General features: G+C 45.6%; 1 protein-coding gene across 1 annotated transcript in view; it reads left to right on the forward strand.

Moving 5' to 3' along the window:
• The window catches only part of valopa (vertebrate ancient long opsin a), a 39,351-nt gene extending 28,036 nt beyond the window's left edge, over positions 1-11,315 (forward strand). The window contains exon 5 of the mRNA XM_060926227.1: positions 11,082-11,315. Coding sequence (XP_060782210.1) covers positions 11,082-11,315 — 234 coding nt within the window. The remainder of the gene's footprint in view (positions 1-11,081) is intronic.
• Positions 11,316-13,022: the final 1,707 nt, after the last annotated feature.

Genomic DNA, 13,022 nt, shown 5'->3' on the forward strand with positions numbered 1-13,022 from the left:
GCTTTGTGAAGGTCCCTCCTCCCAATTTTCCTGCAGCACATCTAGAATGCCGCGCGGCTTACGCCCATATAATAATTAGAACGGGGAGAACCCCATGGAGGCTTGGGGGACCTCTCGCACTGAAAACAGCAAGGGCTCGAGCCACTTATCCCAATTACGTGCGTCCTCACTTACGAATTTTTAAATTATATTCTTGAGGGTGCGGTTGAACCGTTCAACTAAACCGTCCGTTTGTGGGTGATGCACGCTGGTGCGGATCGACTTAATCCCCAATAAACCATACAGTTCGCACAGTGTCCGTGACATAAACGTGGTGCCTTGACCAGTCAGAATCTCTTTCGGGATTCCAACTCGGGAGATAACGCGGAAGAGCGCCTCTGCAATACTGCGTGCTGAGATATTGCGCAGAGGCACTGCTTCTGGGTATCGCGTTGCATAGTCCACCAGAACTAATATAAAGCGGTACCCTCGTGCTGACCGATCTAATGGCCCGAAGAGATCCATCCCAATTCTCTCGAACGGGGTCTCGATTAATGGTAGAGGGTGCAAAGGCGCTTTTGGAATGGCCGCTGGATTTACTAACTGGCATTCGCGGCACACCGTACACCACCTACGAACATCGCCGTGAATCCCCGGCCAATAGAATCGGACCATTATTCGGGCTAGTGTCTTATCCTGCCCTAAGTGTCCAGCCATGGGATTAAAGTGAGCCGCCTGGAATACCAATTCCCGGTAGCTCTTTGGAATTAACAGCTGCGTGATTTGCTCTTTCGTCTGAGTGTCCTGCGTCACTCGGTATAATCTATCCTTCATAATAGAAAAATAGGGGAAGGACGGGGTGGCGTTCGGCGGGAGCGTTTGACCATCAATTACTCTCACTTGGTCAAACGCATGCCGTAGAGTCTCGTCTCGCGATTGTTCTAATGGGAAATCCGCAAGGGATTCCCCGAGAGAGAGAGGAAGAGCCTGTGGCTCCTCACTCTGATGCGGAGATGACGTAGATGGCTCTGTGACAGCTGCTCCTGCCAAGGCGACACCGGGACCTCCCCCTGCTGAAGTATGGCAGGACCCACTCTCCACTAAACGACTCAACTCCCCGAATCCCGGCCAATCAGTCCCCAAAATTACCGAGTGGGTGAGACGAGGATTAACCGCCGCCTTTACTATAAATTTTTTCCCTTGGAAAAAAATGTGGACCGACACCAAAGGGTAGCTGTGAACATCCCCGTGCACACACAACACCTTCACCCCCTGTGCTCCCCCCAATGCCTCGTTTTGCACCAGGCTTTGGTGAATTGAGGTTTGATTACAACCGGAATCCACCAACGCCTGATATGTATCCCCTTGAATACTCACCGGTATGCGATACGCTCCGGCCCGATCAAGGGCGGCTCCTGGCGCGTCGGGGATCTGAACCACCGCGCCCACCTCCATTGCTGTGCACTGCTGTTGGAGGTGGCCTGGCTCCCCGCAGCGCCAGCAAACCGGCCCAGGCTTTCTCTCTGCACCGGTGTTCTGAGGCTCACTCACCTGAGGGGGGGAAGAGACAGACACAGAAGGGAGAAACGGGAGGGCACCGCGGGTGCGGCAGGCCACGGTGGGGGAATGGGGTGAGGACGGGACACAGGAGGAGGGGGACAGAGAGAAGAGGAGAGAAGAGGCTGTCTGCTGTCCTGCGGCCGGGACAGCCGCCAAATGGTCCTCCGCCAGCTCGATGGCATGATCCAGCGACGCCAGGCGGTAGCACTGGACCCACTCCGTGGTTCCTGTTGGCAAGCGCGCGATGAACTGCTCCAGTACCACCTGGTCGATGATCCCCTCAGCGTCGCGGTTGTCGGCCCTCAGCCACCGCCAGCAGGCGTCCCGGAGTTGCTGGCCAAACGCGAACGGCCGGCCGACTTCCTCCAAGCACAAAGCGCGGAAGCGCTGGCGCTGCTGTTCAGGGGTGCGCCCCACACGCTGGAGGACAGCCCGGCGAAGGTCTGCGTAGGCCACCCGGTGGTCGGCGGGGAGCTGTAGCGCGGCCAGCTGCACCTCCCCCGTTAGCAGGGGGAGATGGAGCGCCGTGCGTTGATCCATCGGCCACCCCGAGGTCTCCGCGACTTGCTCAAAGAGCGTGATGAAAGCCTCGGGGTCATCCTGTGGGCCCATCTTTGTCAGGGTGAGGGGGGACGGGCCTGCAGTGGGAGCGTTGGTAGACCCCGCCGACGCGAGGAGGTGCCGGAACGCCTGTCGATCCTCTTGCTGGGCCAACACCAGGGCCTCGAATCGCTGCTCCTGCTCCTTATGGAGCGTGACTAGTGCCTGGTGCTGGCTTTGCTGGGTCGTGGTGAGGGCGTGGACCAGGTCGGCGAACAGGGAAGACTCCATGGGGCTGTTCGGCGTCTGCGCTCCAGATCCCAGGTTTCGGCACCACTGTAGCGGTTCTTGTATAAGGGTGGAGCACAGAAGATGGCAGGACAGAGTTCAGGTTGATACAGCATTTTATTGCTACACTTTTCAGTGAGCAATTACTGCGAAATTTACAGACACACACACACAATCGGCGTCTGGTTCGGGGAAGAGCTCCTCTGCTCTCGCTCTCCTAAGTAGGGCGCGGTCACTGGGAAGACATACAGACACAGGTTAATTGACATCAGGTGTAGTGATTCTGCCACTTACCTTCCCTGACTCCGCCCTCCTGTCACAGACCGGCGCTTGACCATGCCCCTGCTGCCACACTGATTAAAGGAATTTCTCTATGTATGCCATTTCCTGATATGGACTGATAAGTGATGAATCTTCACAAATCAATCACGCATCTGGAGACGGGGCTCAATTTGCTTATGTGAGTAAAAGGTGCATTCATGTGAATATTATTTCCAAGATACACAGATGTCTATCAACTTTAGCAGTTCTTGCTTCTGTTGCCTGCCTGTTATATTTTTTTACTACAGAAATAAACGAGAGATACAGAAGGATTGTAGTACGACAGTGCTTCCATTTTGTTGGTTTGCCTTGGTCACTTGGTTTCAGGCTCATGGTTTTAAGGAGGTATCTAAATGAAATTAAAGTCAGCTTCTATTACAAGTTATGTCTGTGAAATAGATATTTTAATAAATAATTGTTAGTGATGCCATTAATTCATATGAGGACATGACTAATTTCTGAGGGGAAAATTCTCAAAAGTTGTCACTGTGTTAGAGGTCAATGTGTTTAGCGCTACATGAAAAGGAAGCTCTTAAAATAAACTCAAACATCTCATCTCATCTTCTTCCGCTTATCCAGGGCCGGGACGCGGAGGCAGCAGTCTGAGCATGGAAGCCCAAACTTCCCTCTCCCCAGACACCTCGGCCAGCTCCTCGGGAAGAACACCGAGGCGTTCCCAGGCCAGCTGAGAGACATAGTCCCTCCAGCGTGTCCTGGGTCTTCCCCGGGGCCTCCTCCCGGGGGGACATGCCTGGAACACCTCCCCAGGGAGGCGTCCAGGAGGCATCCGAAAGAGATGCCTGAGCCACCTCAGCTGATTCCTCTCGATGTGGAGGAGCAGTGGCTCTACTCCGAGCTCCTCCTGAGTGACTGTGCTTCTCACCCTAAGGGAGCGCCCAGCCACCCTGCAAAGGAAACTCATTTCGGCTGCTTGTATCCGCGATCTTGTTCTTTCGGTCATTATCCAAAGCTCATGACCATAGGTGAGAGTCGGACCATAGATTGACCGGTAAATCGAGAGCTTCGCCTTTTGGCTTAGCTCCTTCTTCACCACGACAGAGCGGTAAAGCGACCACACTGCAGAGGCTGCACCAATCCGCCTGTCGATCTCACATTCCATCCTTCCCTCACTTGTGAACAAGATCCCGAGATACTTAAACTCCTCCACTTGAGGCAGGACTTCTCCACCAACCTGAAGAGGGCAAGCCTCCCTTTTCTGGTCGAGAACCATGGCCTCTGACTTGGAGGTGCTGATTCTCATCCTAGCTGCTTCACACTTGACTGCAAACCGCCCCAGTGCATGCTGAAGGTCCTGGTTTGAAGAAGCCAACAGGACATCATCATCTGCAAAAAGCAGAGATGAAATCTTGTGGTTCCCAAACAGGATTCCCTCCGGCCCCTGGCTGCACCTAGAAATTCTGTCCATAAAAATTATGAACAGAACCGGTGACAAAGGGCAGCCCTGCCGGAGTCCAACATGGACTGGGAACAGGTCTGACTTACTGCTGGCAATGCGAACCAGACTCCTGCTCTGTTTGTACAGGGACTGGACAGCCCTTAGCAAAGAGCCCCGAACCCCATACTCCACTCCCGAAGCACCCCCCACAGGATACTACAAGGGACATGGTCGAATGCCTTCTCCAGATCCACAAAGCACATGTGGACTGGTTGGGCAAACTCCCATGAACCCTCAAGCACCCTATGAAGGGTATAGAGCTGGTCCAGTGTTCCACAACCAGGACAAAAACCACATTGTTCCTCCTGGATCTGAGGTTCGACTATTGGCCAAATTCTCCTCTCCAGTACCCTGGAGTAAACCTTCCTGGGGAGGCTGAGAAGTGTGATTCCCCTATAATTGGAGCACACTCTCCGGTCCCCTTTCTTAAAAAGAGGGACCACCACCCCGGTCTTCCACTCCAGAGGCACTGTCCCCAACTGCCACGCAATGTTGCAGAGGCGTGTCAGCCAAGACAGCCCCACAACATCCAGAGACTTGAGATACTCAGGGCGGATCTCATCCACCCCCGGTGCCTTGCCACCGAGGAGCTTGCAAACCACCTCTGTGACTTTGGCTTGTGTAATGGATGAGTCCACCTCTGAGTCATCAGCCTCCGCTTCCTCAATGGAAGACGTGATGGTGGGATTGAGGAGATCCCCTAAGTATTCCTTCCACCACCCAACAATATCCCCAGTCGAGGTCAACAGCTCCCCACCCGCACTGTAAACAGTGTTGGCAGAGTACTGCTTCCCCCTCCTGAGGTGCCGGACGGTTTGCCAGAATTTCCTCGAGGCCGACCAATAGTCCTCCTCCATGGCCTCACCGAACTCCTCCCAGTTCCGAGTTTTTGCCTCCGCAACTGCCCGAGCTGTGGCACGCCTGGCCTGCCGATATCTGTCAGCTGCCTCAGGAGTCCCGGAGGCCAACAAGGCCCAATAGGACTCCTTCAGCTTGATGGCATCCCTTACTTCCGGTGCCCACCACTGGGTTCGGGGATTGCCGCCACGACAGGCACCAGAGACCTTGCGGCCACAGCTCCGAACAGCCGCGTCAACAATGGAGGCAAAGAACATGGTCCACTCAGACTCAATGTCCCCCGCCTCCCTCGGAAGCTGGGAGAAGCTCTCCTGGAGGTGGGAGTTAAAGACCTCCCTGACAGAGTGCTCGGCCAGATGTTCTCAGCAGACCCTCACCATACGTTTGGGCCTGCCAGGTCTGTCCGGCTTCCTCCTCCGCCAGCGGATCCAACACACCACCAGGTGGTGATCAGTTGACAGCTCAGCCCCTCTCTTCACCCGAGTGTCCAAGACATAGGGTCGGAGATCAGATGAAACAACAAAGTCAATCATTGACCTCCGACCTAAGGTATCCTGGTGCCACGTGCACTTATGGACACCCCATGCTCGAACATGGTGTTTGTTATGGACAAACCGTGACTAGCACAGAAGTCCAATAACAAAGCACCACTCAGGTTCAGATTGGGGAGGCCGTTCCTCCCAATCACGCCCCTCCAGGTGTCACTGTCGTCGCCCACGTGAGGGTTAAAGTCCCCCAGTAGAACAATAGAGTCCCCAGTCTGAGCACCTCTCAGTACCTCTCCCAGGGACTCCAAGAAGGCTGGATACTCTATACTGCTATTCGTCCCGTAGGCACAAACAACAGCAAGAGCCCTCTCCCCGACCCGAAGATGCAGAGAGGCAACCCTCTTGCTCACTGGGGTAAACTCCAACACATGACGGCTGAGCTGGGGAGCTATAAGCAAGCCCACACCAGTCCGCCGCCACTCACCGTGGGTGACTCCAGAGAAGTGGAAAGTCCAGCCCCTCTCGAGGAGCTGGGTTCTGGAGCCCAAGCTGTGAGTGGAGGTGAGCCCAACTATCTCTAGCCGGTACCTCTCAACCTCCCATACAAGCTCAGGCTCTTTCCCCCCCAGCGAAGTGACATTCCATGTCCCAACAGCTAGCCGCTGTGTTTGGGGATCAGGTTGTCGAGGCCCCTGCCTTCGACTGCCGCCCAATCCACACTGCACCGGCCCCCTACGGCTACCTCTGTGGGTGGTGAACCCACAGGAGTTCGGGCCCATGTCACCGCTTCGGGCTGAGCCCGGCCGGGCCCCATGGGCAAAGGCCCGGCCACCAGGTGCTCGCATACGAGCCCCAACCCCAGGCCTGGCTCCAGGGTGGGGCCCCAGCTGCGCCATACCGGGCGACGTCACGGTCCTTGATTTTTTTATTTCCATAAGGGGTTTTGGTGAACTGCTCTTGGTCTGGCCTGTCACCTAGGACCTGTCTGCCTTGGGAAACCCTAACAGGGGCGTAATGCCCCCGACAACATAGCTCCTAGGATCATTCAAGCACACAAACCCCTCCACCACAATAAGGTGGCAGTTCTAGGAGGGGAAACTCAAACTCAAACATGTTTCTAGAAAAAGAGTTGCAGGTTTGGAGCATCTTAATTCATGATGCTAACATAACAGAAACTGGTCAGCTAGTTTGGTCAAATCCAATCCATCCAAGAACATGAGAATGGCATAATTATTGCTGGTTCTGCTTTTGTCAGCATTAGCCATTTTAGCATCAACTCTGTCATTATTTATTGGTGACCCAGTTACCACATTTCACCATATATAAACCATGTTTGTTTGAAGTAACAGCAGCAGAAGTCTACCTAAATACCAGCTGCTAAACAGCTATGTGGCTAAAACACAGAACGTATATAGCAGGGGTGTCAAACGTGGCTCGTAAGCCACAACAGTCCTGCACAAAGATTCAAAATGGCCTGCATGTCAACCAAAGAATGTAGGTTGCGTCAACCATTCCCACAAAATGCAATATGTCAGTCATCCATCAACTAGGTGGTGACAACCTATTTCAAGTAAACAGCTAATCGTTCATGACTAAAGAAAGACTGCAAGCTAGCTTCTTGCTGTCAAGTGTCAAGATGTTGTCAAAGAAAAGGAAAGCTGATAGTGTTGAAACTTTCAAGAAACACACCCACACACACACACACTCAAATACACTTTTTATTGCAACATAGTTTTTGAATGGTGAGGACAGGCAAGTTTATAGCCTGTACTGAATGTAAATTGTTGACTGCACTTATTTTCATTGATGTTATTAATTCTATTGTATGTTCCATGTTAAAAACATCAAACAAAACACACTGGAATATCCTTGAAAATATTGGGAATGAATGAATGGGAAATGTATGGAAGGTAAATTTTAAAGATGTTCGTATTGAAATCAAATGAAGTTTTTACTGCCACATTGGTGATGACAGGCAAGTTTATAGCCTATTGAGATACTGAATGTAAATTGTTGACTGCTCTCACTTTTATGTTTCCATGTTAAAAGGTATCAAACAAAAGGTTGGAAATGTATTGAAATTGAATCAAATTAAATGAATGGGAAATTAGTAGAGTGGCAGCTACAATTATTGACACCTTAACAATCTTTTGGCCATTGCAAAAGTAGAAAAGACTTAATATGTAAATTGTGCATGAATAGTTACTCAAACTTCCACTGGAAAAAAAAAACGAGTCGATTCCTGATTACTTAGAATATCAGATCACATGACACTGTTCCACAAGTATTGACACCTTTGTCCACAGTTATCGACACCGTTCCACAATTATCGACATCCAGATGATTATTTATTTTAAAAAAATCAGTGTTGTATTAAGTTAACAAAACAGTTTTTATTTAAAATTTGTTTTACATAGACTTATATTTAGTACAAAATATATTTTATATAAATATATCGATGCTTACGTATATAAGTAATTCTAATGCTTGTAAACAAATGAACTGAATGTTTAACCTGTGTCAGAAAATCTTTTTGTTCCACTTTCTACCCACTTTCTAAGTATTTTCAGAGATCACATTTTGTTAATCATTTGTTGTTTGTATTAATTTCTAGTTTTGTAGTTTACCAATTAATATCAACAGGCAATTGATATTGTAACCACATGAAAATCCAGGTCAAAAGTCAAATTTTTTTTAAATTGAGATTTTAAATTTACATCTAAAAATATAAAATGGCTACTGATTTTGTAATATATGGTAGATATTTACAACAAACTGCAAAAATAATATTTTCTGAATGGAATAGAAAAATCTGAATATTTCAAGTATGTAATTTTTTATATGCGATGAATTTAATTCTATTTATTGCAGTAGGATTCCAAATATTCTATAAGCATTCCATTCTGTTATGAATCAGAAAAAAAATTATTATAAATCACAGCACTTTTACTTTTTTAAAGTACTTCATCTCCTTCAACAATGTTACACAAAGATCAATCCATAACAATTGTAAATATCACTTAATTCCACAGGGTGTCAATAATGGTGGACACTGGTGAAAGTGATCACTATTATAGACACCTCATGTGCCTTCTCAAATGCACGTTCTTGAATAAACTAATAATTTTTCTATACTGATTTCATGGTTGCCCTTTTTAAATGGATGTCAGGTGATTATTTGGCCCTCAATAACCTAGAAATTTAGTGATGTGACCCTCCATGAAAAAGAGTTTGACACCCCTGGTATATAGGGAGACTAATTAGGAGGAGCACAAAACAGGTGCTGGAAATGAGGGGAACCAGAGAAGAATAATTTCAAAGCTTTGGGAGAGGATGCCCTCTGACGGCTTGGCGGTGAATTGTTTAAGATGGTTAAGTTACCAGCTTCCTGCCTCTAAAACTACTAATCCGCATTATGTGTGTGTGTGTGTTTGGTTTTTTTAATTTATTTTGTATGCTCTATTGGACTATAAATATCAGTTATGTTATGCTATTGCTTTGCTGTGCTTTTGGGTGGCACGGTGGTGTAGTGGTTATCATGGTCACCTCACAGCAAGAAGGTGCTGGGTTTGAGCCCAGTGGCTGACGAGGGGTTTCCTGTGTGGAGTTTGCATGTTCTCCCTGTGTCTGTGCGGGTTTGCTCCGGTTTCCCCCATAGTGCAAAGACATGCAGGTTAGGTTAATTGGTATTGTAAATTAATTTTGAAAAACCCTGTTGGAGAATTAATAAAAATTGTATTGCCTGCTGAGCAATATTATAAAACCTAGATGCATTACCTAGACCCCAAGATATGTACCCTCTATGTGATGTTCAGTACACGTTGCACACTCCGCTCTAATAACACTGAGATATGAAGGGAGCTCTGAAAATTTTTTCCCACCATATTAGGATTTAGAATATATCATTTCATTTTCAGGCTCTAATGCCTGAACGGCCTTGATTACAGTTATCTGCCATTTTGATAGAATTACTTCTTTGTTCACATACTACAAACACTACAAAAGAAATTGCTGTTTTATTGTGGCTTTTAGGATAAAGTTTACTCTTTTTAACAGTGTAGATCCATAGGAATATCTAAACTCTATGGAGTAATGGTCTTGATATACAACCTTCTTTTCAAGGGTGGATGATATATACATATGTCAAGTCAAGTTTATTTGTATAGCGCTTTTAGCAATAGACATTGTCGCAAAGCAGCTTTACAGAAATTTAAAGATTTTAAACATGAACTAATTTTATCCCTAATCTATCCCCAATGAACAAGCCTGTGGCAACAGTGGCAAGGAAATTCTCCCTCAGACGACATGAGGAAGAAACCTCAAGAGGAACCAGACTCAAAAGGGAACCCATTCTCATTTGGGTGATAAAAGACAATGTGATTATAAATAACTAGCTTCTATAACTGTGTCCTATATAGTCAAAGTACAACTGTGAAGCCAGGAAATTCATTATAGTTTTAACATGAAGTCTATTTTGTTGAAGTTATAAACTGTTCATTGATGGAAACTTGAGTACAAAACTGTTCATGACAACTGCAGTCTTCAGCCATAAAAGCATTACTATAAGTGTCCAGAGCCACCTATATACATATGGACATTTATAATATACACATGTATACAGATTATTTACTATTAACAATTTTTTTTCATTTGAACTTTTGTGGAAACGGGTTGAGAGAAATACACAATGCTTTAAATAAGCAAAGCTCAGGCAAATTGTAATGAACCCACAATTATAAATTCATGTGTCCTGTCAGTGATGGGCATGTGAGATGATTACACGGAGTACATTTTGTCTGCATTTGGGGGGATTTAAAAAAAAAAATCACTGACATCATTAGCAGTGATTGAGAGGGCGCATGTGAAATACCATCACGGGAATAATGAACGCTAATAATTTGGATCATTTACTTTGGTTTTCTTTTTTACGCAAAATCCTTTTGAAATGGCAACTAAAAGTAATTATTATTCAAATAATTTCTATGTAATTTTGATTAGCTGAGTGAACTGCAAATAACTGCCTACAAATAATATTCTGCACATGCTCAGTTACTTTGCATTTTTGTATTTTGAAGTCTATGAGATGTAAATAGAAGTGATTGCATCTGATTTCTTTGTTATTGTTTGACTCGTCACACAAACTTTATAATCAGCATTTTTTAAAAAATCATTTGAATGATAAAACAATAACTGAACTCGGTTTTTACAAAGTATTGTAATTTGTTCATGTCTCCCAAGCAAATATTTGCCTCTGCCTTTGAAATTGGCAAATAATTGCTTGCTTGCCACTAACAAATCATGATATTTTGTTCAACCTCTTCCAGTAATTGCTTAATATTAGATAAATATTAGATTTTAACCCTCCAAGCTACAGTAATATCACCACCATCTGTCACTGCTCCTTTTACATTTCTGACCTCTTTTCCTATCCATTGTGCCTATTCTTTTGAACAATTTTTAAAAATTAAGGTCACATGAGCCCATGAAAAGTTTACTCGGCTACATTACAATTGTGCTGCCAGCTGAGATTATAAAATCTAGATGCCTGATCTCTAAACTGTCCTGATATTTGCCCTCTTTGTGTTGTTCAGTTCAGGAACTGCCTGATTCAGCTGTTCAGCTGCAACCGCAACACCACAGTGGAGGTGAACCAGTCCACAGACCGAGCAGTCATGACCAGTGACGGCAACATGGGCGAGATGTCAGCCATAGCTGCCAGAATCCCTGCTGCTAGCACCACGTCACCGAAACCTAATGAGCAGCACAGCAATTCCAACTCCTACTGCCAACTGCCCATCCCAGAAAACAAAGTGTGCCCTATGTAACTGAGCAGTACCTGAACTCAAATTCAGAGTTACATGTCAAGGAGACCTATTGAACATTGTTTTCCACCAAAATAACAGGATTCTGACAGTATCACCTCTAAAGCTCCACAACCCCAATTCCAAAAAAGTTGGGACACTGTGTAAACTGTAAATAAAAACAGAATGTGATAATTTGCAAATCACGGAACCCTATATTTCATTGAAAATAGTACAAATACAACATATCAAATGTTGAAGCTGAGAAATTTTATTGCTTTTTGAAAAATATATACTCATTTTGAATTTGATGCCAACAACATGTTTCAAAAAAGCTGGGATAAGGGCATGTTTACCGCTGTGTTGCATCACCTCTACTTTTAACAACACTGTAAACATTTGGGAACTGAGGAAACCAGTTGCTGTAGTTTTAAAAGAGAAATGTCACATTCTTGCCTGATATACAGTTTCAGTTGCTCAACAGTTCAGGGTCTCCTTTGTCATATTTTGCACTTCATAATGCACTAGATGTTTTAAATGGGAGACAGGTCTGGACTGCAAGCAGGCCAGTTTAGCACCCGGACTCTTTTACTACAGAGCCATGCAGTTTTAATATGTGCAGAAAGTGGTTTGGCATTGTCTTGCTGAAAGAAGGAAGGCCTTCCCTAAAAAAGATTTTGTCTGGATGGCAGCATATTGTTCTGAAATGTGTATATATCATTCAGCATTAATGATGCCTTCCCAGGTGTACAAGCTACCCATGTCATGTGCACTAATGCACCCTCATACAGTACCATCACAGATGCTGGATTTTGAACTGTGCACTGATAAGCTGGAGGGTCCCTCTCCTCTTTAGCCTGGAGGACTTGGTGTCAATGATTTTCTAAAAAGAAATTCTACTTTTGATTCATCAGACCTCGGGACAATTTTCCACTTCACCTCAGTCCATCATAAAAGAACTCAGGCCCAGAGAAGGTGGCAGTGTTTCTGGATATTGTTCATATATGGTTTTAAGTTGCATTTGTGGATGCAGTAATGAACTGTTTTCACAGACAGTGGTGTTCTGAAGTGTTCCTGAGCCCATACAGTGATTTTCACGACAGACACATGTCTGCTTTTAATGCAGTGTCACCTGAGGGCCTGAAGATCACAGACATCCAATGTCAGTTTTCAGCCTTGTCTCTTGCATACAGAGATTTCTCCAGATTCTTTGAATCTTTTAATGATATTATGTACCACAGATGATGTGATCCCCAAATTATTTGCAATTTTACATTGAGGAATGTTATTCTTAAATTGTTGCACTGTTTCCCCACCTAGTCTTTCACAGAGCGGGGAACCCCTCCCCTTCTTTACTTCTGAGAGACTCAGCCTCTCTGGGATGCTCTTTTTGATACCCAATCATGCTATTGACCTGTTGCCAATTAACCAAATTATTATTATTATTTTTTTAGCATTACATAACTTTTTTCAGTTTTTTGTTGCCTCTGTCCCAACTTTTCTGAAATGTGTTGCTGACATCAAATTCAAAATGAGCATATACTTTAAAAAAAAAAAACAATTTCTAAGTTTCAACATTTGATACTTCTTGTCTTTGTACTATTTTCAATGAAGTATAGGGTTTCCATGATTTGCAAATCTTTACATTCTGTTTTTATTTATGTCTTACACAATGTCCCAACTTTTTTTTTTCGAATTGGGGTTGCATAACTTACATGATTAGACCAGTAA

Source organism: Neoarius graeffei, chromosome 7 (assembly GCF_027579695.1).
Source record: "Neoarius graeffei isolate fNeoGra1 chromosome 7, fNeoGra1.pri, whole genome shotgun sequence".
Classification (NCBI taxonomy): Eukaryota; Metazoa; Chordata; class Actinopteri; order Siluriformes; family Ariidae; genus Neoarius; species Neoarius graeffei.